The sequence below is a fragment of the Amblyomma mixtum genome, chromosome 9 (genome assembly GCF_055824585.1).
Source record: "Amblyomma mixtum isolate Tamu chromosome 9, ASM5582458v1, whole genome shotgun sequence".
Lineage (NCBI taxonomy): Eukaryota > Metazoa > Arthropoda > Arachnida > Ixodida > Ixodidae > Amblyomma > Amblyomma mixtum.
The window spans coordinates 10,793,847-10,821,579 of record NC_143020.1 but is presented as its reverse complement, the minus strand read 5'-3'; the positions used below and the strand labels follow the sequence as shown (position 1 = coordinate 10,821,579).

Below are 27,733 nucleotides of genomic sequence, written 5' to 3'. Positions count from 1 at the left end.
TTGCTGCCCGAGCTCGTCCAGAACCAGCGAAGTTTTTTTCGGCGCTGGCTTCCTGAGAAGTTTCAACGACAAGTGCAGGCGGGCCCCGGATCCACTGCGACCCGGAGGTTCCGCAACCAGCCTCCCCGCCCAGGCGCCGTGCCTTTGCCGGTGCTCGGGCAACTTCGTGAGCTTCAAGCTGCAGCCCAGTCGGCCGCCCGTGACGTCATGGGAGGCCCGGGACCTGCTGCCCCTCCGGTGTTCCGTGCGCCGCCCCGAAAGGCGCACTATTTCCAGTTTTCAGTTACTTCCGACGCGACTGCTGACGACATCGTCGACGGCATCGAGTCGGTTGTCGGCCCGAAAGGGCTAGAGAGCCTCCAGCACCATGGAGGCATGAAGTTCTGCGTCGCCATGGCCTCGGCTGCGGCGGCGGAGAAGATGCTCGTGGAAGGCGCCTTCAACGTGAACGGCACTTCCGTCCCAGTAGCCTGCGTGGGTCCTGCCGTGGTCCTCGTGACGGCTTTTCGTGTGCCGCTGTTCGTGGGAGACGCGGCGCTGGCGGCGGCACTGAGCTCCTACGGCAAGGTGCTTGACATCACCCATCCCGTCCTCAAGGGCCGTCGTCACGTAGGCAACGGGACGCGCGTGGTCCGGATCGAGATGAAGCAAGCGGTGCCGAACTTCTTGACCGTCCAGGGCCACCGCGTCATGTTTGACTACAGAGGCGTCCGGAAGGTGTGTTCCCGCTGCGGGCAGGACGGCCACATCGGCGCGGCGTGTCGAACGCCGCGGTGCGCTCGCTGCGAGGTGTTCGGCCACGACACGGCCGGATGCGGAGCGGCTTGCAGGCGCTGCGGTGGAAGCCACGCCACAGCGGACTGCCTGCGGCCACGGTCCTATGCGGCGGCCGCCGCCTCGAGGAAAGACCTCAGTAAGGACAACGTGGCCGCAGAAACACGGAGCACACCAGCCGTCCGGACGTCGGTTGCCGACGAGCACCCAACGACCAGCCGCCCGAGGGAGCCCGAATCCGCTACCGCGACGGAGGTGCCCAGGAAGGAGCAGCACCACGAGGGGTCACCTTCAAACAAAGTGGAGCCGTTCGCTGCAGTTTTCGCCGAGCCCTTGGCGCCGCTTCCCAGCACAGACAACTACGACACCGTGAGCAGCAGCGATGAGTCGAGCGTGGCGTGGGGCGACCTGGTGGACGTACCGGACAAAGTCACGCCGCTCCGCCTGACAGGCGACTTGACGTGCGGGCAGGTGTCAGGGCCGACGACTCCTCGAGGTGCGGACGACGCACGCTTCCCGTCACCAGCCAGCCACACACTACCATCGGCGACCCTGGCGTCGGCATCGGCTTCAGCTGCGAGCGTCGCCTAGACAACGCAGCAACCAGTGAGCGAGGCCACAAGCGCCGACAACCCCGAACAACTTCGACAACTTCTCAAGACCCGACTACAAACGTGCCCACCCCCAATCATCGGAATCCGAAGGGACTGTTAACGAACGTTCTAGCAAAAAAGTGCCGCGCGCGTCAAGCGCCGCCCATGGCAGCGCTCTTTAGGTTGTATGCTATGCCGTCGGTGCTCTTGGCAGTCATGGCGGTTGTGCATCTCCTCTCCCTGAATGTTCGGGGATTTCAATCCGTAGACAGACAGAGAGAGGTGATGCACTTTGCCAGGGCTAGGGGCGTCGACATCCTGCTTTTATAGGAATGCAACTTCCGTACTTCACTTCATGTGCTGAATTTCACCACCCGGTTTTCTGTTTTTGCTTACTTTTCGTTGACTGATTTTCATATGTGCGGTGTTGGTGTCGTTTTTGTAAACCCCTGCCTGCGCGCGGGTGCTCATTGCACTTTCGGGCTGGATGGCCGCACTCTTGCGGTCGACTTCAAACTAAACCAGCGGCGGGTACGTGCGTTGGTTGTATACGGGCCAGCACTGCAGACTAGTAGTTCAGATTTTTTTGAGCGCCTCGACTCCTTCCTCCTTGATCCTTACCCCATTTTCATCGTCGGTGACTTCAATTGTGTACTTAACATCGACCGTGACGTCCGCGGACCGGGTCATGGTCGCCGTTATTCCGGTGCCCCCGCGCTCCGCGATCTCGTGACTCAGTTCCGCTTGTCTGACGCGTGGGTGCAGCTTCACGGGGATGCCTTTGGAGTGACGTGGGAGAGAGCGCAGTCAGCCAGTCGGATAGACAAATTCTATTTTCCACCAGAACTCGCTTCTTTCGTCGTAGCTGCGAGGTTCTCCCGTTCCCTGCAGGCACGCCGGTAAAATCCGATCAACACCCCTTGTCAGTCAGGCTCGACTTTGGTGAGGACACCCCACGTACTCTTACGTGGCGCATGGACACGACCCTACTGGCAGACCCGGAAAGCGTGGCGTCGCTGCGTACGGCGTTGGCCTCATCGTGCAAAAGCTTCGCTGCGACTGATTCATGGGAAACACTCAAGACTCGTTGGCAGGCAGCTCTGGTGGCGGCCGGTCAAGACCGCAGACGCCGGGTAACTCATGCACTGAATGACACCCTCAAGCGCATCCGTATAGTGCAGAGGGGAGCACCCTTAACCTTAGCAATGAGCGATTACCTGAGCCTACTTAAAGCACGTTACCACGTGTTGCTCTGCCAGTCATCACGGGCAGCTAGTCGCGCACACCAGCTCGGGCGGCCTATATCAGACCCGGCTGTGCTACGACACGTACGCGCAGGCACGGCAGAGGAATTCGCTCCCGCTACTGTGCCTTTCGTGACACTCCCAGACGGCACCCAAAGCAAAACCGCGTCCGATATCTGCACGATCTTTGCAAGTCACTTCTCGAATCTGTTCTCTACGGACAGTTGGCTAAATCTTCAAGATGGTTATGACGGGCTTCTACAAAGCTTTTTTGGAAACTTGCCACGAGTAGCTGAAGAGCTGCATGAAAACCTTTGCGCACCAGCCACAAGCCAAGAGCTGCACGCCATCCTGCAGAGTATGAATGCAGCCTCTGCCCCCGGTCCAGACGGCATTCCAACAAGTTTTTATTCAACGATTTTTAAGAGATCCAAGGAGCACTGCTGAAAATGGTCAACGGCTTTTTCGCAGATGGGTTACGTCCGAACTCTTTCCGTGAATGCCGCATCATACTCATTCCGAAAGCGGGCGGTGACCCCTCCGACCCGCAAGCATGGCGGCCCATAAGCCTCTTAAACACAGACTACAAGATAGTCGCATCTTTACTAAACAGAAGAATGCGGACGACCCTGCCTCACCTAATCCACCGTGCTCAAACCAGCAGCGTGTCTGACCGCTCTGTGTTTTCTGCATTGGCACTCACATTTGCCAGCAGGACGGGCTTCACCGGGTGTTTTGTTTCACTCGATCAGGCGAAAGCATTCGATCGGGTGGAACACTCGTATTTGTTCGGAGTCGTCGAAGCCTTTGGATTCCCGCCGCAAATTGTCAGCAGGCTGCGCCTACTTTACGGAGACCTGAACGCTCATCTCTCCGTAAACGGCCACCAGAGCGCTCCCTTCTCAGTCACCCGGGACATAAGGCAAGGATGCCCTCTCTCCCCAACATTCTTCGTGTTATGCCTGGATCCACTCATCCGGCGCATTAACGACAGTCCATCCATACGCGTCTTCCCTCTGCCTGGCCAGGGCCAAATCAAAGTTTCGGCCTACGCCGACGACGTGTTGCTTTTCCTCAAGGACGAGGATAGCTACGCCGCTTTTTCGCGGCTGTTTCTCGAGTACAGCGAGATATCAGCGGCCCTATTGAACAGGGGAAAAAAGAAGGCACTAAGGTGTGGCACCTTCACACCGAGCCTTGCGGGCGAGGTGGAGTGGGTGCAGGGAGTGAAAGTCCTGGGAGTAGTATTCCTCGCCAGCGGAGAAGTAGCCCGCGAAACCTGGACTAACCTCCGCACGAACGCTGAGAAACGCCTCTCGGTGGCATCAACGTTCCGCCTTTCAGTGGCAGAGCGCTGCTATATAGTTTAGCTACAATCCTAGCCGCATGTTTTTTTGTCGCCCGCGTCGCAAACCCACCGCGCACGTTTGCTCGCAGGCTAACCTCGGCCTGTGGCTCTTTCGTTTGGGCGGGCAAAACCGAACTTGTGTCACGAATGTTCATGCGCCTTCCATCGTACATGGGTGGGTTTGGTATACCTTGTATCCGCACTATGTGCAATGTGCTCGCCTTGCGAGGAGTACGAGATCTTGTACGCAACCCAGACTATCCCGGGAGAACACTCCTCACCTACTTTCTGGGTACAGCGCGTAACGTGTTTTTTACACAACGCGTGGTTGGCCCTACAGAAGAGCGGCCGCCGGTATTTTTCGTTAACGTGCGTCACACACTGGCGTCGTTGTCTGCCAGCGTGCCCGATCTGGATGTTGATGAAACCCCGCCCTCCAGGATGTGTGAAGCACTAACGGTAGCTCAGCTGACACGCGAACAACTCCCGAAATCGAGACGGGCACGCTGGCGACAACTGACCTCAGCTGCGCTTCCTGCAGATGTCAGGGACTTCGGCTGGCTGCGAGGCTGGCGGGTCCTGCCCACAAGAGACCGCCTTGCGGCGTGGTTCGTGGCGCCCTCCGCCCATTGCCCGCAATGCGGTCTTTTAGAAACGTTGCGGCACGCTATGTTCGACTGTGTAGTGGTGCGCACCTTTTGGGTACTAGTGTCACGGATGTTTTTAACCCGCCTCGAAGCGCGCACTAGTTCACGCGAACTGTTTACAAATATGCTGTTGTGTGTCGGCATGTTCGTTTTGTGGCGGCAGCGTGGAGCGGCTTCCTTAAATGGGCGTCCGCGAAGAGCAATGTTTCCAATGTTGCAGCGCCTCCGCACGCGCCTCTTTGAGCAAGCATGCGCGGACGCACTGACAATGAGCGAGGCTGAGTTCTTGCGCAAATGGTCGACATACTTTATCGTCCTGCGCGGCGGTCGAGTGTCGGCTTTCATACTGCCATACTGACGTGCTCAGTGCTGCGTCACTGCGCATGTGCTTGAAAGATCAGACTTCAGTTCAACTGTTTTGTTTCGTATTTTTGTTCCTTTCGAAAAAAATAAACTCTTTCTATGCCCGAGCTCGTCCAGAACCAGCGAAGTTTTTTTTCGGCGCTGGCTTCCTGAGAAGTTTCAACGACAAGTGCAGGCGGGCCCCGGATCAACTGCGACCCTGAGGTCCCGCAACCAGCCTCCCCGCCCAGGCGCCGTGCCTTTGCCGGTGCTCGGGCAACTTCGTGAGCTTCAAGCAGCAGCCCAGTCGGCCGCCCGTGACGTCACGGGAGGCCCGGGACCTGCTGCCCCTCCGGTGTTCCGTGCGCCGCCCCAAAGGCGCACTGTTTCCAGTTCCAAGTTACTTCCGACGCGACGGCTGACGACATCGTCGACGGCATCGAGTCGGTTGTCGGCCCGAAAGGGCTAGAGAGCCTCCAACACCATGGAGGCATGAAGTTCTGCGTCGCCTTGGCCTCGGCTGCGGCGGCGGAGAAGATGCTAGTGGAAGGCGCCTTCAACGTTAACGGCACTTCCGTCCCAGTAGCCTGCGTGGGTCTCGCCGTGGTCCACGTGACGGCTTTTCGTGTGCCGCTGTACGTGGGAGATGCGGCGCTGGCGGCAGCACTTAGCTCTTACGGCAAGGTGCTGGACAAGACCCACCCCGTCCTCAAGGGCCGTCGTCATGTCGGCAACGGGACGCGCGTGGTCCGGATCGAGATGAAGCAGGCGGTGCCGAACTTCTTGACCGTCCAGGGCCAGCGCGTCATGTTTGACTACCGAGGCGTCCGGAAGGTGTGTTCCCGCTGCGGGCAGGACGGCCACATCGGCGCGGCGTGTCGAACGCCGCGGTGCGCTCGCTGCGAGGTGTTCGGCCACGACACGGCCGGATGCGGAGCGGCTTGCAGGCGCTGCGGTGGAAGCCACGCCACAGTGGACTGCCTGCGGCCACGGTCCTATGCGGCGGCCGCCGCCTCGAGGAAAGACCTCAGTAAGGACAACGTGGCCGCAGAAACACGGAGCACACCAGCCGTCCGGACGTCGGTTGCCGACGAGCACCCAACGACCAGCCGCCCGAGGGAGCCCGAATCCGCTACCGCGACGGAGGTGCCCAGGAAGGAGCAGCACCACGAGGGGTCACCCTCAAACGAAGTGGAGCCGTTCGCTGCAGTTTTCGCCGAGCCCTTGGCGCCGCTTCCCAGCACAGACAACTACGACACCGTGAGCAGCAGCGATGAGTCGAGCGTGGCGTCGGGCGACCTGGTGGACGTACCGGACAAAGTCACGCTGCTCCGCCTGACAGGCGACTTGACGTGCGGGCAGGTGTCAGGGCCGACGACTCCTCGAGGTGCGGACGACGCACGCTTCCCGTCACCAGCCAGCCACACACTACCATCGGCGACCCTGGCGTCGGCATCGGCTTCAGCTGCGAGCGTCGCCTAGACAACGCAGCAACCAGTGAGCGAGGCCACAAGCGCCGACAACCCCGAAAATATGGACTTCTCAAGACCCGACTACAAACGTGCCCACCCCCAATCATCGGAATCCGAAGGGACTGTTAACGAACGTTCTAGCAAAAAAGTGCCGCGCGCGTCAAGCGCCGCCCATGGCAGCGCTCTTTAGGTTGTATGCTATGCCGTCGGTGCTCTTGGCAGTCATGGCGGTTGTGCATCTCCTCTCCCTGAATGTTCGGGGATTTCAATCCGTAGACAGACAGAGAGAGGTGATGCACTTTGCCAGGGCCAGGGGCGTCGACATCCTGTTTTTACAGGAATGCAACTTCCGTACTTCACTTGATGTGCTGAATTTCACCACCCGGTTTTCTGTTTTCGCTTATTTTTCGTTGACTGATTCTCATATGTGCGGTGTTGGTGTCGTTTTTGTAAATCCCTGCCTGCGCGCGGGTGCTCATTGCACTTTCGGGCTGGACGGCCGCACTCTTTCGGTCGACTTCACACTAAACAAGCGGCGGGTACGTGTGTTGGTTGTATACGCGCCAGCACGGCAGACTAGTAGTTGCGATTTTTTTGAGCGCCTCGACTCATTCCTCCTTGATCCCTACCCCACTTTCATCGTCGGCGACTTCAATTGTGTACTTAACATCGACCGTGACGTCCGCGGACAGGGTCACGGTCGCCGTTATTCCGGTGCCCCCGCGCTCCCCGATCTCGTGACTCAGTTCTGCTTGTCTGACGCCTGGGTGCAGCTTCACGGGGATGCCTTTGCAGCAACGTGGGAGAGAGCACAGTCAGCGAGTCGGATAGACAAATTCTATTTTCCACCTGAGCTCGCTTCTTTTGTCGTCAGCTGCGAGGTTCTCGCGTTCCCTGCAGGCACGCCGGTGTTTTCCGATCACCACCCCTTGTCAGTCAGGCTCGACTTTGGTGAGGGCACCCCACGTACTGTTACGTGGCGCATGGACACGAGCCCACTGGCAGACGCGGAAAGCCTGGCGTCGCTGCGTACGGCGTTGGCCGCATCGTGCAAGAGCTTCGTTGCGACTGATTCTTGGGACACACTCAAGACTCGTTGGCAGGCAACTCTGGTGGCGGCCGGTCAAGACCGCAGACGCCGTGTAACTCATGCACTGAATGATACCCTCAAGCGCATCCGTATAGTGCAAAGGGGAGCACCCTTAACCTTTGCCATGAGCGATCACCTGAGCCTACTTAAAGCACGTTATCACGTGTTGCTCTGCCAGTCATCACGGGCAGCAGGTCCCGCACACCAGCTCGGGCGGCCTATATCAGACCCGGCTGTGCTGCGACACGTACGCGCAGGCACGGCAGAGGAATTCGCTCCCGCTACTGTGCCTTTCGTGACCCTCCCAGACGGCACACAAAGCAGAATCACGTCCGACATCTGCGCGATTTTCGCAAGCCACTTCTCGGACCTGTTCTCGACGGGTAATTGGCTACATCTTCAAGATGGGTATGAGGGGCTTCTACAAAGGTTTTTTGGAAACTTGCCACGAGTAACTGAAGAGCTGCAGGAAAACCTTTGCACACCAGTCACAAGCCAAGAGCTGCACGCCATCCTGCAGAGTATGAATGCAGCCTCTGCCCTCGGTCCAGACGGCATTCCAACAAGTTTTGATTCAACGTTTTTTTACCAGATCCAAGGAGCACTACTGAAGATGGTCAACGGCTTTCTCGCGGATGGGTTACGTCCAAACTCTTTCCGCGAATGTCGCATCATACTCATTCCGAAAGCGGGCGGTGACCAATCCGACCCGCAAGCATGGCGGCCCATAAGCCTTTTAAACGCAGACTACAAAATCGTCGCATCTTTACTAAACAAAAAAATGCGGACGATTCTGCCTCACCTAATTCACCGGGCTCAAACCAGCAGCGTGCCTGACCGCTCTGTGTTTGATGCACTGACACTCACAAGAGACCTGTTCACATTTGCCAGCAGGACGGGCTTCAGCGGGTGCTTTGTTTCGCTTGATCAGGCGAAAGCATTCGATCGGGTGGAACACTCGTATTTGTTCGGAGTCCTCGAAGCCTTCGGATTCCCTCCGCAAATTATTAGGAGGCTGCGCTTACTTTACGCAGACCTGAATGCTCGTCTCTCCGTAAACGGCCACTAGAGCGCTACCTTCTCAGTCACCAGGGGCATAAAGCAAGGATGCCCTCTCTCCCCAACGTTCTTCGTGTTATGCCTGAATCCACTCATCCGGCGCATTAACAACAGCCCATCCATACGCGGCTTCCCTCTGCCTGGCCAGGGCCAAATCAAGGTTTCCGCCTACGCCGACGACGTGTCGCTTTTCCTCAAATACGAGGATAGCTACGCCGCTTTTTCGCGGCTGTTTCTCGAGTACAGCGAGATATCGGGGGGCACCTTCACACCGAACCTTGCGGGCGAGGTGGAGTGGGTGCAGGGAGTGAAAGTCCTGGGAGTAGTATTCCTCGCCAGCGGAGCAGTAGCCCGGGAAACCTGGAATAACCTCCGCACGAAGGCTCAGAAACGCCTCTCGGTGGCGTCAACTTTGCGCCTTTCAATGGCAGAGCGCTGCTATATAGTTAAGTCTACAATCCTAGCCGCATGTTTTTTTGTCGCCCGCGTCGCAAACCCACCGCGCACGTTTGCTCGCAGGCTAACCTCGGCCTGTGGCTCTTTCGTTTGGGCGGGCAAAACCGAACTTGTGTCACGAATGTTCATGCGCCTTCCATCGTACATGGGTGGGTTTGGTATACCTTGTATCCGCACCATGTGCAATGTGCTCGCCTTGCGAGGAGTACGAGATCTTGTACGCAATCCAGACTATCCCGGGAGAACACTCCTCACATACTTTTTGGGTACAGCGCGTAACGTATTTTTTACACAACACGTGGTTGGCCCTACAGCCGAGCAGCCGCCGAAATTTTTCGTTAACGTGCGTCGCACACTGGCGTCGTTGACTGCCAGCGTGCCCGATCTGGATGTTGATGAAACCCCGCCCTCCAGGATGTGTGAAGCACGAACGGTCGCTGAGCTGACCCGCGAACAACTCCAGAAATCGAGACGGGCACGCTGGCGCCAACTGACCTCAGCTGCGCTTCCTGCAGATGTCAGGGACTTCGGCTGGCTGCGAGGCTGGCGGGTCCTGCCCACAAGAGACCGCCTTGCGGCGTGGTTCGTGGCGCCCTCCGCCCGATGCCCGCAATGCGGTCTTTTAGAAACGTTGCGGCACGCTATGTTCGACTGGGTAGTGGCGCGCACCTTTTGGGTACTAGTGTCACGGATGTTTCTAACCCGCCTCGAAGCGCGCACTAGTTCACGCGAACTGTTTACAAATATGCTTTTATGTGTCGGCATGTTCGTTTTGTGGCGGCAGCGTGGAGCGGCTTCCTTAAATGGGCGTCCGCGAAGAGCAATGTTTCCGATGTTGCAGCGCCTCCGCACGCGCCTCTTTGAGCAAGCATGCGTGGACGCACTGTCAATGAGTGAGGCTGAGTTCTTGCGCAAATGGTCGACATATTTCATCGTCCTGCGCGGCGGTCGAGTGTCGGCTTTCTTACTGCCTTACTGACGTGCTCAGTGCTGCGTCACTGCGCATGGGGTTGACTAATCAGAGCATTGAGTTCAGCAGTTTTGCTTTGTTTTTTTTTGTTGCCATTAGAAAAAAATAAACTTCTCTTTCTACGCCGCCGCCGAGTGATTCAGTTCATTGCTGCCGCAAGTCAGCCCGAATAAAGAGTTTCGTTTCGAAGACATTCTCGCTGTGTACCTGATCGCCGGACTGCAGTCACCACTAGGTGACATCTGTTAGAGGGGCTGACCTGCTATCCAGCTATTCCCCTCACAATGGAATCTGGTGCACAGCCAACGCCCGTGGTGTTTCGCCAGCCCCGTGAGCATCCGTCTTTCCGTGGAAAACCACACGAGGATGTAGAAGACTGGCTGGACATGTACGACCGTGTGGCAGCGCTGAACGCCTGGGACGACAGCAGCAAGCTACGAAACGTTTATTTTCCATTGGATGGCACTGCGAAAACGTAGTTTGAAAACGACGAATCTTCCTTCACGACTTGGGCGACCTTCAAGAAACAGTTAGTGGGTACGTTCACTAGCGTCGTACGGAAGGAAAGAGCGGAGCTCCTGCTGCAGTCACAAATTCAGCTTCCAAACGAGACCGTGACTGTGTATGCAGAAGAAATGAAACACGTTTTCAGGCGCTCCAACCCTGACATGACTGAGGAAAAGAAGCTCAACTTTCTGATGCGTGGCGGTAAGGAGGAACTGTTCACCGATTTGATCCGATATCCTACAAAAACTGTCGCCGAGTTTTTAGTTGAAGCTTCCACCATTGAAAAGGCCCTTGACGCCGAGACCCGTCACTACAATCGACCACTTCAAGTGCTGACGGCAAGCCGCCCTGAAGATACCTTTGCAAGCGGGGATAAGCTGCAAGAATTGATACGCGAAATTGTTCGCGAAGAACTCCGTCGTCTGCTGCCATCCCCAACGCAGCAGACGCAGCAGACTCAGGGGGCGTTGCCCACGGACATCATCCGTGAAGAAGTGCAGCATGCACTTGGCTCCCCGTCACAGACGACACCAACGGAAGTTGACGCCATGAACTACGCCGCCGCATTACGCAGTCCTGCGCCCCGACGAGACCGACCAAGCCCTCTTCGACAGTCACCAGCTTTACAAGAACGACGACTTATTGCTCCCGCCCGCCCACCATACGAGCGAAGCAACGAAACTAGGAAATGCGACCAGTGGAGGACTTCCGACAACCGCCCACTCTGTTTCCATTGTCACCATGCCGGGCACATACTCCGCCACTGCCCGTAGAGACGCATCACCCTGCGAGGTTTCGCCATCGACGCCCCACGACCGCTCCCCGGCCAGCGACCACGGGAAATCGACGACTACTTGCGCGGAGGGGAGTACGTGTCGTCAAGCCTTGTTTCCCGCTCCCCGTCGCCGTCCACCGCACGTTTTGCATCACCGAGCCGCACCTGCACCGCGGCTGTCCAAGGAAGGTCCCCTATCACCCGTAGGGGAAACTAAACAAAGCAATCTGTGGAGATCAGGTTGCTTGCCGAGGAAATGACGAAGATTCTCCAACGATCACACCGTATGAAGACGCCGCAACCATTACGCCAAAGCCGCATACGACAACCTCGACTACGACGCGAATTACCTTCAAAACGACGCCGCCATCAAGAAAAGCTTCGACCACACGCTCCACCCACGATTCACATACCCGATGAAGCCGTGACCCGACGCCGAGGACGACGTGCAACTGCACAGCCAGGACATCCTACTTAGAAGTGGTTATCGACGGCCGGAAAGTCACCGCCCTAGTTGACACAGGAGCCGATTATTCGGTGATGAATGGACCATTCGCTGCGCAACTGAGGAAAGTAACGACCGCTTGGGATGGCCCACAAATTCGCACCGCAGGGGACCACCTCATTACGCTCTCAGGACGATGCACAGCGCGAGTGACTCTCAAGGGGCATACCTATCCCGCGACCTTCGTAGTGCTACGGCGATGCTCCCGCGAAGTGATCTTGGGCGTGGATTTCCTTAATGATCATCAAGCGATCATCGACCTGCGATCAAAGATGATCACGCTTTCCACGGACGAGGTCATCCCGTCGATGAGAACTGCGGAACATCACGTTACGCTTAGTTTTCTGGAGGACCAAGTGATTGTCCCACCCCGCTCAAGCGTCATCATCACCGTAGGCGCCACGGAAGCAAATAACACTGAAGCCATTATCGAGGGGAACATGCAGTTGCTTCTCGGCCGAGGAATGGGCATCGCAAGAGGCATCGCACATTTCCGCAAAGGACAAGCCGAAGTACTGCTGACTAATTTCAGCGAAGAATACCGGCACGTTAACAGAGGAACGGCGATTACATTCCTCGAAGAAATATCTGACGTGCGAGACTTCTTCGCGCTCTCCTACCCATCCGTAGAAGATTTGCCTGACCAAGAGTATTCGGCCACTTTCGACATAAACCCAGCCCTGCACCGGAACACACAAGACCAGATCCGCAATCTCCTTCGAAGCTACAGCGAGTGCTTCTCGTCACCGCCGAAGGTCCGACAAACGCCGATTGCCAAGCATCGTATTATAACCGACCAGCCCGCCCGACCTTCTCGCCAGAGAGAGAGAGAGAGAAACACTTTATTATAGCAAGTGTGTTAGACCCCCTTTGGGTCCCTGAACCACCGCACGGAGCCCCTACAGAGTGTCGCCTCGAGAACGACAAGCCATTCGCACCAAGTGGAAGAAATGCTGCGCTACGACGTTATTCAGCCTTCAAAGAGCCCCTGGGCGGCACCTGTTGTTCTGGTGAAAAAGAAAGACGGTGCTCTTCGATTCTGCGCTGATTACCGGCGCTTGAACAACATCACAAAGAAGGACGTCTACCCCCTCCCTCGCATCGACGACACACTGGACCGGCTCTGCAATGCCAGGTATTTCTCATCGATGGACCTCAAGAGCGGCTACTGGCAAATTGAGGTCGATGGAAGAGATCGCGAGAACACCGCATTCTTCACTCCAGATGGCCTCTTCAAGTTCGAGGCGATGCCATTTGGTCTCTGTTCCGCACCAGCCACATTTCAGCGAGTAATGGATACAGTGCTGGCAGGCCTGAAGTGGCAGGTTTGTCTGGTATATATAGATGACGTCGTTGGCATCGCCTTTAACTTTGAGGAACACCTAAAAAGGCTGCAAATAGCACTAGACGCAATAAGATCGTCCGGCCTAACCTTGAAAGCAGAGAAGTGCCACTTTGCCTATTAAGAGCTGCTGTTTCTAGGCCACATCGATAGCAAGGAGGGAGTACGGCCGCTGATATCGCAATATTTCCATCCTCGGCCGATAAGAAAGCTGTTCGCGGATTCCTCGGACTGTGCACGTACTACCGACCACTTATGAAGACCTTTTCGCGCATCTCCGAGCTACTGACCCACCTGGCAAAGGCAGACATGCCATTTAAATGGGAAGCGCTCCACGTGAAAGCCTTCAAAGAACTTCAGTGTCGTTTACAGTCTCCACCGACCCTCGCGCACTTCGATGAAAACGCCGAGATTGAAATCCATACCGAAGCAAGTAGTGTGGGCCTGGGCGCTGTCCTCGCTCAGAAAATTGACGGAGCGGAGAAGGTCATCGCGTACGCCAGCCGTTCCCTGTCCAAACCTGAAGCTAATTATTCTACTACTGAGAAGGAGTGCCTTGCCATCATCTGGGCTACATCGAAATTCCGCTCATACCTGTACGGACGACCGTTCAAGGTGGTCAGCGATCACCACTCACTGTGCTGGCTCGAAAGTTTGAAGGACCCCTCTGGCCGCCTCGCTCGATGGAGCCTGCGGCTAGAGGAGTTTGATGTAACCGTCGTTTACAAGTCCGGACGCAAGCACTTTGACGCCGACTGCCTGTCACGAGCCCATGTAGATGCGCCACCGCCGGATGACGATGAGGACGCCTTTCTGGGACCCATCAGCTCCAGCTCTTTTGTAGAACAGAAACGCGCGGACCCCCACATAAAATGGCTCAACGAATACTTGGAAGGCAAGGTTTCTTCACCCCCGGCCTCGTTCAAGCGAGGATTGTCTTCGTTCTGTTTACAGAACGATCTCCTCGTGAAGAAGAATTTTGCTGCGAACAAGACAGCCTACCTCCTTGTTGTACCTGTAAGTCTGCGCGGAGAAGTTCTTCAGGCCTCGCACGACAAGCCGACAGCTGGACATCTCGGGTTTTCTCGCACCCTCCACCGCATTCAAGACAAGTATTACTGGCCCCGACTGTCTACCGATGTCGCACAGTATGTGAAAACCTTCCGAGATTGTCAGCGACGAAAGACCCCTCCAAGCCGAGCAGCAGGATTTCTGAACCCCATTGAACCCCCCTCGAGGCCCTTCAGCACGTCGGCATGGACTTGCTTGGCCCTTTCCCGAAATCAACATCTGGAAACAAGTGGATCATTATAGCGACTCCCAGGTGACGCCATTTAGGCTCGTCAATGGCAGAGAGACCACGACCACGGTGGACGCCATGCTGCCGAACGTTAGCGAGGAAGATAACGTCGACGTCGCCGCCTACCTACCACGCGCAGAAGAAGCCGGAAGACTTGCCCGATTAAGGATCAAGGACCAGCAGCGGACCGACGCCACACGCTACAACCTACGAAGACGCAACACGGGATACAAGCCACGAGAACGAGTCGGTTTGAACGCCTATTCGCCGCCGAGGATTGAGTGAAAAGCTTTTGCGCCGTCATTTCGTCCCGTACAAGGTCCTTCGTCGGCTAAGTGAATTGGACTATGAAATCGTTCCTAACCAAATGACTGCATCCCAGCGACGCCGCGTACGACCACAAGTAGTCCATGTCGTACGCCTAAAGCCCTATCATGCACGCTAAAAGACATTCCACATTCGGTGTTTATTTTTGCACAATCCATTTTTTATTGTTAATTAGCCGCATTACGAGGTCTGTTAGAAAAGTATCCGACTTTATTTTTTTTGCGAACACCTGATGGATATGAAACAAACGCGCTTACAGCAGCCGACCTTGAACCCTCGTGCGCATGCACGAATTTTTTCCCGCCTGCCGATAGCGTCAGTAGCTGGGAAGCAGCGTTTGAGTGAGGCAGTGCGCAGTGCTCTCGTCGGTTTTTTGTTGCAAGAAAAATGGCGGCGCGAGAGGAGCAGCGTTACTACCTCAAATTTGGCCAGAAACTTGGCGATAGCCAAGTGGAAACCATTCGAAATGTTCAGGCGGCTTTCGGTGATGATGCTATGAGCAGCACACAGATTAAGCAGTGGTGCAACTGGTTTAAAGACGGCCGCACATCCGTGGAGAGAGAGCCACGCTCCGGTCGGCCATCAACATGCCGAAATGACCAGGTAATTGCCGAAGTGAACGCTGTGGTGATGCGGGACTGTTGTGTGACTATCCGAGAAATTGCGGAAGAGGTGGACATCAGCGATTTTTTTGCACATTCCATTATCACCGAAGATTTGGCCATGGAGAGAGCTGCGGCGAAGTTCGTGCCGAAGCTGCTGACGGTGGAGAAAAAGCAGCTTCGTGTTGAAGTCTCACAGGAGATGCTGGATTCCACAAACAGTTACCTTGACTTTACCGACGCCGTAATCACTAGTGACGAGTCTTGGGTGTACGGGTACGACCCGGAAACCAAATCCCAGTCGTCACAGAGGACGCATTCCACGTCACCAAGACCAAAGAAGGCCCGCCAAGTGCGCAGCAATGTCAAAGTGATGCTGACTGCTTTTTTGACTCCCTCTGTGTGGCACACCACGAGTACGCACCCCACAGGGTCAAAGAATGACTAAAGAGTACTACAGGAATGTCCTCCATCGCCTACGTGGTGCTGTGCGGCGCAAGAGACCGGAATTGAGGTCAACAAGAAATTGGCGCATCCCTCGCAGCATTGCTCCTGCACATTCCTCGCATTTGATTCAGACTTTTATGACGAGAAACCTGACTCCTGTAGTTCAACTGGCTCCTTACTCTCCTGATATGTCCCCCTACGACTTCTGGCTGTTTCCTAAAATCAAGATGCCATTGAAAGGAGCGCGATTTCAGAAAAGAATGGACATTATGGCTGCAACGACAGCAGAGCTAAATTCCATTCCGAAAAGGGCCTTTTCAGAATACTTCCAACAATGGCAGCACCGCTGGGAGATGTATATGGAGTCCCAAGGAGACTACTTTGAAGGTTATTAGGTTTTTAGCGCTCCAGTTAAGCCAGTTTTTTTTCTTCGGGCAAAGGTCGGATACTTTTCTAACAGACCTCGTATGTTCTAAAGCGTCGAGTCCATGCTTCTTTCAGAGGAGAGTAATGCCGCTCCTTAGTGTAAAGGTGCACTTAAAAGTAAATGAAAGGCAATATTCACGAATAAATTTAATCATTGGCCCCCCATTTCAAGCATCCTTGAATACATATGGGCAGCCTGATTGTGATTTTGCGAATTGCAATGTGCACCAACAAGCGTGGACCACTATGCTGTACATTTAAAGAAATTAAATTTTTTTCACAAAGTCGCCTTTCATTTACTTTTGCCTGCACCTGTACAACTAAGCAGCGCAGCATTTATGAGAGAGAGAGAGAGAGAGACATAACTTTTATTTTTCAGCTCAAGTCCGAGCCTTCTTAGTTGCCCGTTTGGTGGGCGCTATTTATCGGCGGTGGCAGAGTAGGGCCACGTGTCCCTTGGATGCGTCGGATGTAGGCGGCGAGGAGCGGCCAGAGGGTGGGCTGCAGAGAGGTTGGTGGAGCGGTCCATCGGGCCCACGTGAGGTGAAAGGGGGGAGGCAAGGTATGCGAGGAAGGTATGGTGGGAGAGTTAGTTGCGCGGGGGCATAACCAATATGTATGAATGTTGGAGGGATGCTCTCCGCACACGAGACAGGCGGGTTTGCCAGGTTTATGAAGGATATAGTGGGAATACAGTTCGCAGGGAAGGGAGTTAGTCTGTGCCTGTCGAATTAGAGAGGCGTCAGCACGGCAAAGGAAATGGGAGGGTGACGGAAGGGTTCGTCGCATGTGCCGCAAATTGCGAAGGTGTTCGCGGCGGTCCTGTCGGTGTGTAGCGCGGTCTGCCTTGGGATTATAATGGGCTGGCCAGGCAGTCGGAGGGCCCGGTGGTATTTTTTCACGGGCCAGAGCATGAGCAAGCTCATTCTCCGGTATACCTTGATGACCAGGAATCCATTCAAGGCGGACATGGAGCGTAGGGTGGGCTGTTAGGTATTGCAGCAAAGTGTCTAGGATATGGGGAGGGAGTTTTTGAGATTCGAATGAGCGTATGGCAGCCTGAGAGTCTGCACGTATGGTGATGGTGGAGGACAGGTGGTCGTGAAGCGTAATCGCCTCTGCTATGGCCAGAGTTTCTGCGTCGGTTGAGGAGGGCACTCCTGTGTGGAGATGTGTGGAGGTGCTTCGAGGGCCGACTACTGCAGTAACTACTTGGTGCTCGAGGATATGGGCATCGGTATAGTAAGTGTCGTGGCCCAGTACGGGTAAATGGTTCGCCAGTGCTTCACGCCGCCCGGGATTTATCGTTGGAGACATGTGGCGTGGAATGGGTTTTACAGTAAGACGCGGGAGGCTTTTCCACGGGGGAGCAGATGGTTGAAGCGGGGGTAGTTGGGAAATGGTGTGTCCGAAAAGGCTGAGGAGGTCTCTGCCTTGCTCGGAGGTAGAGAGACGGTGTATCTGGGCTCGGTGGTGTGCATTTATGAGAAGTAATGCCACGAATCTTTGTAGCGTTTGTTGGTTGTGTTTATTTGTTCATGCTTCAAGGCTGCCGGCACGCCGCTTTATCGCTTCGTTTGTGGCGCAAGACGCGCCTAGATTTATCTCGATTGATCGCATCCAGGCGGAGCCGATTCTATTTTGTGCCAGAATGTTCTAGTAACTTCCCAAGCTTTATCTCGAATGTTCGCTATCAGCTTTAAAGAGAGCATGGCCGACAGCGGCGGGCATTCTGTTCGACGACGCCGAGCACGCTTGCTGCTACGCCACCGCCGAATGATTCAGTTCTTTGCGGGCGCAAGTCAGCCCGACTAAAGAGTTTCGTTTCGAAGACATTCTCGCTGTGTACCTGTTCGCCGGACTGCAGTCACCACTACGTGACAATATTACACAATTTCTTTACAGGGAGCGACGCGCAGCTGCGGTATTTATCTGCTTCAGAGAGGCGCCTTGCTAGCTGGCGAATATCTTCGGGACCTTGTAGAAAAGTGGCGACGTGACATCGAGCGTTGTCGTTACCGTTTATCAGTAAACTAGGCTGAACGGTGTCATGCCGATTGTTTTTTTCGATGACTGTATTGTACGCGGTTATGACATAAAGTGACACTTCGTTCTAAGTTTTATGGTCCACGTTTACGTAAATCGACAGAATGTCTGCAAGTGCCTTCCTTAGACGTTCCGTCAGTGCGTTTGTTTGGGGGTGGTATGAGGTCGTCCTGAATTGGTGTGTGCAAATTAAAACAGGAATGTGCCGCATTAGCTCAGCAGAAAATGCATTCGCTCGGTATATAATCAGAACATCTGGTGCGGTGGGCCCCAGTACAAATTTGATGAACGAAGAATTTGGAGACCAGGACATCTCGGTTACTGCATTGCTCTTCGGCGAAGTTTGTGCGACTGAGTGCATTCACAAAGGCGTCGTCGTCAACAGCGGCTTCCGGAGCTGAATGAGCCGTCACGGTAATATTATATTCTTGGAGTCGGAGGAATCCTCCGACTCCAAGAATATAATATAATCTTGCGAGACGCGCTGAGGGATCCTTGAGGTTAACTGGCTATCGAAGTGCCGGATGGTAGGTCATGACTTTGAAAGTTCTACCTTTGAGGTACGGTCGAAACCATTTACCGCAAATTTACCATACGATGGCGAGGTGTGGCAGAGTAGCTGACTTCGCTCCTGCCCAAATCCTGGGTTGGGTTGTCAATAACACCTTGTTGTGATTTCTGTACCTGAACCAAAACAGTGCCGAAACCTACATTTGTCGCATCGTGCGTACATTGTCAGCTTTTTTTTTGTGAAAATGCGCCAGAACAGTTAGTGTCTGAAGGCCACATTAGAGTTTTTGAAACGCCTGCATCTTCAGGTCACTAGAAGAACGGCACATCAGCCTCGGTCAGGAGGGTAAGGGGCGTGGCGATTTTCGACTATTTTTTTCGCAATCACTGGCGCTTCCTTCGCTCATAAGACTAGGAAACGCCCAAATTGTTCGGGTCACGCGTGACCGCGAAATTTGCAATGGAAGCTGCTTTATTTGGATACTGGAGGACGCCGCCCGACTTCACTACTGAATAAAACTTCAGTTGGGCCTAGTTGGTACATGTTGTGTTGAAGGTGTAGGTTGCGCAAGCACGAGACCAACCACAAAGAAAAGACACAGAGACACACACAAGCGCTTGTGCGTGTCTCTGTGTCTTTTCTTTGCGGTTCGTCCTGTGTTTGCGCAACCTTCACCTTCACTACTGAGACCTGAAATCTTCAGCTCCCAGAACGCGAAATGACATTTTTGGTTTCATTGTAAGGCAAAGTGACTGCGTGAAGGCAACGTCAGGATTGCATCAAGGCGACGAAGTTGCTCGTTGAAGTTCATGGCGAAGCCAATCACGTCAACCAGGTATACGAGACAATTCTGCCACTTGAGATCGGCAGCAACGTGTTCGTTGCTGGTGCGGTCATTGCTGGTGCAATGGCGAAAGAGAAGCAATTGGAACTCTCAAATTCTGTCTGATTCGATGAAATACGTCTTATCTTCGTCCCTACCGTCGACCTCGATCTGCCAGCAATTCAGGTCTAAGCAGGAGAAATATCTGGCGTCAAAGAGGCGGTGCAAGGCGCAGTGAGTTCTGGGCACGGAATAGACACATTCTTGTGACTTCGTTATATGACGATAGGAGGCGCAGAACCGCAACGTCCCATCTTAATTCTTTACTAGGACTGCATGTGCTGCCCATGGGCTTCGATATTGTAGAATGACGTCTGTATCCAGCTTTGCCTGGACTTGAGTCCTGATAGCGGCGTCTTCTTTGGGAAAATCCGCCAGGATGACGGACGAAGCGGTCAGACAGCTTCTTCTGTCAAGACACGATACCTCTGCAGAATGTGTGCTTCCTACGCGTGCCAATAACGCAAATGTGCTGAGTTAACGGTTCAGTATGGCCCGCAGTTCTTTTTGGCCCTTTTGGTGTAAGGCCTAATTGACCTCGTGTTTCAGGCCAACAGGGACGTTGCATTCCATTGGCGATGCGCTAGCTAAACTGTGCACGCATTTGTGTCCTGTGTTTACTTCAAGAAACGTCGTAGTCCTTCCCTTATTCAGTGTTGGTGTTCATTGCTGGAACTGGTGAGGACAGCAGTTTTACCATCTTCGAGGAGGACAACTGCCAGGGAAACTGCAATACTTCTTTCCATAACCAATACCTGCGTTCTATAGACGACACCTTCAAGTTGCGGTCAATTCAGGTGTTCCATATCTCCAGCGCGATAATGATCTTCAGCGGTGCGTATCTGTGGGCTGTCCCAAGCTGTGGTAACATTTTTGATTGTTGCGGCAATACTTTCCTTTCGACATACAACGTTAAACTCTACTTTGAGTGCTCGATGCAGTTCTGTAGAAGATGTTCCACGTTTTCCTTGCGAAACATGTTGGCGGAAGCATGCAGAAATTCCGCCTTGAATGTTCATTTTGCTACGGGTCGACTCAGAGAAGATGAGGCAGACGAAGTGAGAGGGCGCTTGGCGCGTGCTCGGGCTCCGAATCCTGGGCAGTGGCCTGTGTTTTGGCATCCGGTGCACCCTGTGCTTGTGTTCTGTTCAGCGTGAGTGCACCAGTGTTCTGCGTGGCATGAACGCCTCCTGCCACGTAACATCTTGGTGGAGGTGAGGACTTTCCCGTTCCTCTCGTTCTGGCCTATCCCAACACGGAGCTTCGCAGCGGTCGCTACACCGGGACCGCTACAATGAAGAAGCCCGGCGACTGGCCAAGTGCCACTGCCACTACATTCATGGTCATGGCTCATCCCCGTGACCCCGACATCTTTTCCGGTGCCTCAACTGGAAACGTCGAGAGATGGATCTCCATGTACGAACGTGTCAGCACCCATAACAGGTGGGACCCCACCGTCATGCTGGCAAACGTAATTTTCTGTTTATCTGGCACAGCAAGGCAATGGTACGACACCAATGAGGACGAACTAACCAGTTGGGACATCTTCAAGGAAAAGCTTCGTGCTCTGTTCGGACCTCCAGATGCTTCGAAGCTCGCAGCCCAAAAACACCTTGAGTCGCGTGCTCAGACCTCCAGTGAAGGTTACGTCACGTACATACAAGACGTACCGATGCATGCTTCTCAATTTAGAAACCGCGTTCTCGCAGTCTGCAATCGCAAGGTAACTTGACACTGCTTGGAGTTAGCGTCCCAGGCACTGAAAACGGCCATGAGTTGCATTCACTGCAGCAAGACCTTGGCATCCTTATGAAGAAGGGCGGTGAAGCGAGCTGGTTCAGCGCTGATGGTGAAACAAAAACAGCGCTCTCAATGCTGGCGGATGCATTGTGTCAACGCCTGCGTTTCTGGTTTCATAGCGGTCAGGGAGATGTCCAAATTTGGGTGACAGGCCTTTCAGTCCGTTACTGACCTGATTGACTCGGTCTGCGCATTAGGGGTGCGTCCTTGACTGGATTCGCGGCTTGTAGGGGGCGTCTGGTGCATGAAAGTGGCACCAATAATCTCGACCAGTATGTTCAATAAAGTGAAACTGAAACTAACGTCACTGTACAACTAATCGAAATTATTAAACATAAAAATAAAAGTGGATATAAAAAAAGGTTGGTGCGTGTGATACGTTTTTGAAGTTGACTGTTTGGAGGCACTTCCTCTTGTCGAGAATTAACATCATATCAGCCAAGAAACATCGACCACTGAAGAAAAATAAAAATATTGTCAAGCAGCTAGTGCAGAGTCTTTAAGCATTTGCTTTTATTCAGTGGTCGATGCTTCTTTCTTAATCTTTCTGACAAAATTCTGAGAACTCCTTCGGGGCTAACTTAACAGATGGTTGCCTCGAAACCACGGCGAAGCCGACGAAAGATGCACAAGAATTCCTTATTTCATAAAAATTAGTTTTCCTAGGTGTCGAAGTGTCTTCTAGATATCAGGGCACTTTGCAAGCCCTATACGCCCGTATGCCGTCATGATTCCTCGTTTTGTAAGTCATTGCACTGATTTGTGGTGCTTTCTATAGCAGAAAGAAATGAAACAAATTACTCCCATGCTAATGCCTATGATTAGCGCAAGTTGGTCGGAATTGTGCTTTGACAGCTGCTGCATGTCATTTCAATGCTGCTGCCACGCAGGAAAGTTCGAAAATTGTGTTTGTTTTCTATAGGTGCCAGATTTTTTTGTACCAGTGAAATTGTGATGTAAACCGCATCGATGCCCTTACTTACGGCCCCGTGCCCTTCTTGTATGTCCCTTGATATAGCGCCCAAGCGAAGGGTCCAAACCTAATGAAAATGTCCATTAAATGGTCCTAAGAACAGAGAGGAAACACAAACAGGAGTTCTTTTAGAAAACACGGTGCACCAAGCGGGCGAAGCGAGAAAAATCCTGCAATTTCGCCGTACTGTTCTCAGCGTGAAATGTGATTAATCTTCGAAATAAACAAAACAATCCATCGAGGGACTTCTTGAAGACAGCGCAGTATATAAAGGATGTTACACCTGAGACTTTACACAGCTTATAAAAATGGGCTTTCTGAGTTAGAAGAGCACTTTTTTCGGCATAGCATTGTCAGCGGTGCAGAGTTAGTACATCAGAATACGGATAAGACGTGCTAACGAGAAGGTTCGTTAACTGAAATTGAATAGTTAACTTATTAACTACTTCCGTCAAGCTCTTTTTTAATGAGGGGCGTGTAGCCCACCACAAGTAATATCCATATAAGCTTTTAGAATTTCGAATACGCGGATAGTCTCAGCGCTGTAGCTCAACAAATTTTGGCTGTTTCGACTTCCGTGCACTGGAGAGGTTGCTTTTCCTGCATGCTTCTCGAAAGCGCATTTCAGCCCGATATAGCCAGAATTTTTTGCCACATATCGCAAAGGATAACCGCATATTCGAGGTTCTGAAAACTGATATGGATATTAATTACGGTGGCCTCCAGGCGTATCAATAATTAAGAAACCTACCGGTAATAGTCAAGAAGTTAACTATCAAATGTTACTTAAGCAGCGTGCTAGTTAGCATGTCTTAACTGTATTCTGATGTACAACTCCCTTGTCAATGCTATGCCGAAAATGTGCTCTCCTGACTGAAAACGCCGATTTTTAAAAATTGGGAAAATCTTAGGTGAACTACCTTCTATGAGCGCTTTGTGACGTATTTTTTCGTGCACAGCAAAATAACATAAATTCAAGTAACAGCAAGTCTTCCGCGAGGGATTCTTCGGACACTCACTCATTTCTGGTTTTACTCATGAATATCAGTCATCATGTCACACAGCATTTCCGGATTGGCCTAAAGAATTCAACTCTGTTCTTCATCAGAGGTGTCGGAAGAAACTAATAGAGCTTAATAGTCATCCTCATGTTCTGGCTTAAAGGGAAGGTTTGTTCTGGTGTGGAAATCAGTTGAGATCATTGGCAACACAAACGTATTTATTCATATCACGTCTCCAGTAAATGAATATAATGTGCTTGAGAGCTCGCTTTTTCTACTCTACTAATCATCTATCCTACAAAGCGATACGTCGTATTTGAATATCTGCGGCATTTGTGTCATATACAGCAACATTTTTTTGTGACAGTACTGAGTATCCTTTCTCAGACCTTCATACAGTGAGCTCATCGTTCTCGGCCTGGTTAATTTTCCACACCTGTCTAAACGAAAAGTGACCTTTTTCCACAGCGTATTCATTTCAAACCGTTGAGTCCATTATAATAAATAATATGTAATTTAGGAATACATATGTGTACTTTCTGTTGCTCTTTCTATTTTGCCGAAAGGCACATTTTCATATTCACCTGACCCTAACACATGCTAACTATTCCCTCGGACTTCTCATACGTTACCTTGAATGAGACCCTTACAATCGATTCATCTAACTATTCTTCAAAGCAAAAATTGATTGCCTTTCTATAGCATAGGGCCTACTTGTGCGGAAGTAACAATTGCCCTTGTTGCGATCAACCCGTACGTAACAACCTTTTGATACTCAATCCCAGCTCTTCATCCATGACTGTGAGGAAGTTTCCGTGGACACTCCTTTACAGTGACTGCCAGTGTGCAGCTCAGTGATCCGCACGAAAATTGTCACTGCCAGGTTGCTTTGATGGTAACCGGTGGTAGCAGCATTTGTGGTTCATTTTTCGAGCCTGTCTGGCTTCTCGAAGCTGTGTTTTCCGTGAAGGAGCGCCTTTGAACGAATTAATGTTGCACGACAGGCCAACATAGATTTGTTTTCAGTGACTATTTAAATGAGCTTCTATGCGCGTAAAACAAATTTGCCTACAGCAATCTCTCCCACTCAGCAATAAATCTGACTATGCTGAAGCCCAAGAAAGCTTGTCAAACGCTTCGAGTATGCGCATCTGGCATCTTATGCCGCGCGAATCCGCAAACTCAAGAAATGAAGATAATTACTAAAGAAACTTTACAGAGATAGTACAGTGCTATAATTATGAGTATGTAGCTTTGGATACTCGCTCATGACATCGTAACGCAGAAACCGTGTGTTACAGGCTTTTGTTTCCATGTTTTTTGCATAAATACTATTTTGTACATTTTTTTCCACTGTAAATTTCTGAAATGTGACCAAAGAATTTGTTCTTCGTAAGCAATATATCCTAATATTTATTTTACGGCTTGAAAAAGAGACCTCCTTAGCTGCACTTGGATACTCTGCAATGAATTAAAGTTTTTATATTTATGGGTAAATAAATTACTTGCGCCCGATAACGAGGAATGGCCTATTTTCCAGTGGTATGGAAAGATCTAAAATACTGAGATAGAGCAGAGTAGTTAAGAGAACAAACGCGAGCTGAATGCATACTAGGTGAAATCGGGAAAGGTAAATAGACATAGGAAGAGCATGTAATGCTGGTTACTAATTGAGTCTTAGCGTAAGCGACTGGATTTGAGCACGAGGCATCCGTAGCAAGAGGTGGCAGACAATTTCTTGCGTTAGAGGGGCCCCATCTTACTCCGGACGACGTGAATTCTAGATAATGGAGAGAGCCTGTTCTTCTGCAGTAGGCGCATAAGAATTAATTGTCATCATTACGCTTGAAGGTAACGCAAATTCAGGAAGAAAATTGAAATGGAAGATTTTAACATATTGATCTTTAAAATGACAAAGCTTTTTTTTTGCCCTTCGCTTAGCACTGAGAAAGTGTAATGTTTTACGTTTTGCCAATGTTATGATCGTAGTTCCTCAGAGACACGTGGAGCGATTGCGCCAGTGTTGCTTCGCATAAAAAAGTCCCACACCCCCTCAGACACCTCGCATACCAAATTTCCGCATCCTCTAAGGAAATCTGTAATTCCTTCTTTTTTGATGCAAGGTCGCAACACGACTTCTCTCCTCTCTGGAAGCCTCCTGCCTTCCAGACATACAGCGGAAGCGAGATCCGGCATTACGGAAAATGATAGCCTTAGTCAGGTTCTGGCGTTTGTCGTTGTTCGGCGAGACCAGTTGTTTCCTTGAATTCCGGTACTGTCATGGAAGTAGCTTTAGTTGTTAAAGAGCATACAAGTGTTGTGCTTCTTGAGAGTGACCAGGGTATCTGTAGGGATGAGGCAAGGTTGAGCACCTCCTAGTCTAGATATTGCCGCCTATTGAGCAACTGCCGAACGCTGGTAGATGTTCCACCTGATCGCATGATGTAGAGACCAGCCCCTAGCTGAAGAGATATCATAGATTGAAAAAGTTATGATAGGAACTGTACTACGACCTAGATAAAAAGATTCGAGGAGGGCCTCATTGATCGTAGATCTGACGCTGAGGCTGCGGCTGCGGCTGCATAGTGCTCACGCTTCTTACACTCTCTCTGCTACGCGGCCTTTCAACAACGGACGTCCTCGCAGATGTCAGTTCAAGGTCTACCCCTTTCGGCGTAGAGGGTGTGTGGATGCGTGTGTCGAACGTCATTGCATTTTGAGCTGCACATCAGTAATGTCTGCGAGGAACTATACCATGCATGTTTTGTACTTTTTCAAGCGCGACAAAACGTTCCTCTAAAAATGATCAGAGTTGTATACTTCGCAATTCATTCTCATCTCACATACTGCGTTGAATCATGTGGCTGTACCTATCCTTCTTATCTAGAAGCACGCATCATTCTGCAAAAATATGGTCTGCGCATTTTAACCTTTTCAGGTTACAGAGAAAACACTGCACCACTTTTCCCGAACTCAGATTATTCCATTCACAGTCGCACGTGATTACAAAACGCATGTGCTGTGCATACAATTGTGCCAAGTAATAACCTGTTTCTCTCCACCATCTTTATACCCCAAAAAAGGCACGCACGAAGTGAGCAGCGTTACAATTTTAACATATCCGACGTTTGTAACATGTAAAGCAGGCGATTATTAACATATACTGGCACAAAAATCTGGTACGCGCTTCCAGTAATGTTAAATGAAGCCCAAATTTTTCTTGCTTATTAAAGGACATTATCTATAAATTTAACTTTCAATCCCTTGCCGAAATTTAGTGTGCCAAAAAGTGTATTACTTGGCTTGTATAGAATGATCTAATAACTTCTAATACTCTTGAATCAGTATTTACGTACTATTCAATATTTGTAACGAAGGTCCTCTGTTGTCTTTTTCTTGGTTGCATTGGTTGCATATGCTTACTTTAGTCGATTGTTAGTTTTGTGTAACATCTTCTACGCAATATAAATGTACACATTTTTTTTACGTTGACGATTGGGTACGCACAGCGTACGCTGTGCACTTAGTGGATGGGCCCGAACTAGAAGCTTGCTAAGCGCCCACATGCTTTTATCACCTTCTTTTGTGTAACCCTCACCCAAAGTAAATAAAACTGAAACTGAAAAACTGAACTGACGCCACAACGAGCTCGCCATCGATGGTAGTTGCACTCAGCAACTGGAGAAAATTGTAACTGCTAATGCTTTAAGTTGGGCTAGTTGGTAGTCGGTATCACACATATTGACTAGCGAAATTCACACACTGGACAGAGAAGGCGACAGAACACACGCTAGTACGAGAAACAGTAACTGCTAATGCTTTAAGTTGGGCTAGTTTGTAGTCGGTATCACACATATTGAGTAGCGAAATTCACACAAAGGACAAAGAAGGCGACAGAACACACGCTAGTACGAGAAACAGTAACTGCTAATGCTTTAAGTTGGGCTAGTTGGCAGTCGGTATCACACATATTGAGTAGCGAAATTCACACAAAGGACAAAGAAGGCGACAGAACACACGCTAGTACGAGAAACAGTAACTGCTAATGCTTTAAGTTGGGCTAGTTGGTAGTCGGTATCACACATATTGACTAGCGAAATTCACACAAAGGACAAAGAAGGCGACAGAACACACGCTAGTACGAGAAACAGTAACTGCTAATGCTTTAAGTTGGGCTAGTTTGTAGTCGGTATCACACATATTGAGTAGCGAAATTCACACAAAGGACAAAGAAGGCGACAGAACACACGCTAGTACGAGAAACAGTAACTGCTAATGCTTTAAGTTGGGCTA

General features: G+C 51.7%; 1 protein-coding gene across 1 annotated transcript in view; it reads right to left on the bottom strand.

Annotated features, from left to right (window-relative positions):
* The window catches only part of LOC149328296 (uncharacterized), a 63,999-nt gene that overhangs the window by 8,255 nt on the left and 28,011 nt on the right, over window positions 1-27,733 (bottom strand). The window contains exon 6 of the mRNA XM_089559675.1: window positions 22,450-22,532. Within this exon, the coding sequence (XP_089415801.1) occupies window positions 22,450-22,532 (83 nt within the window). The remainder of the gene's footprint in view (window positions 1-22,449; window positions 22,533-27,733) is intronic.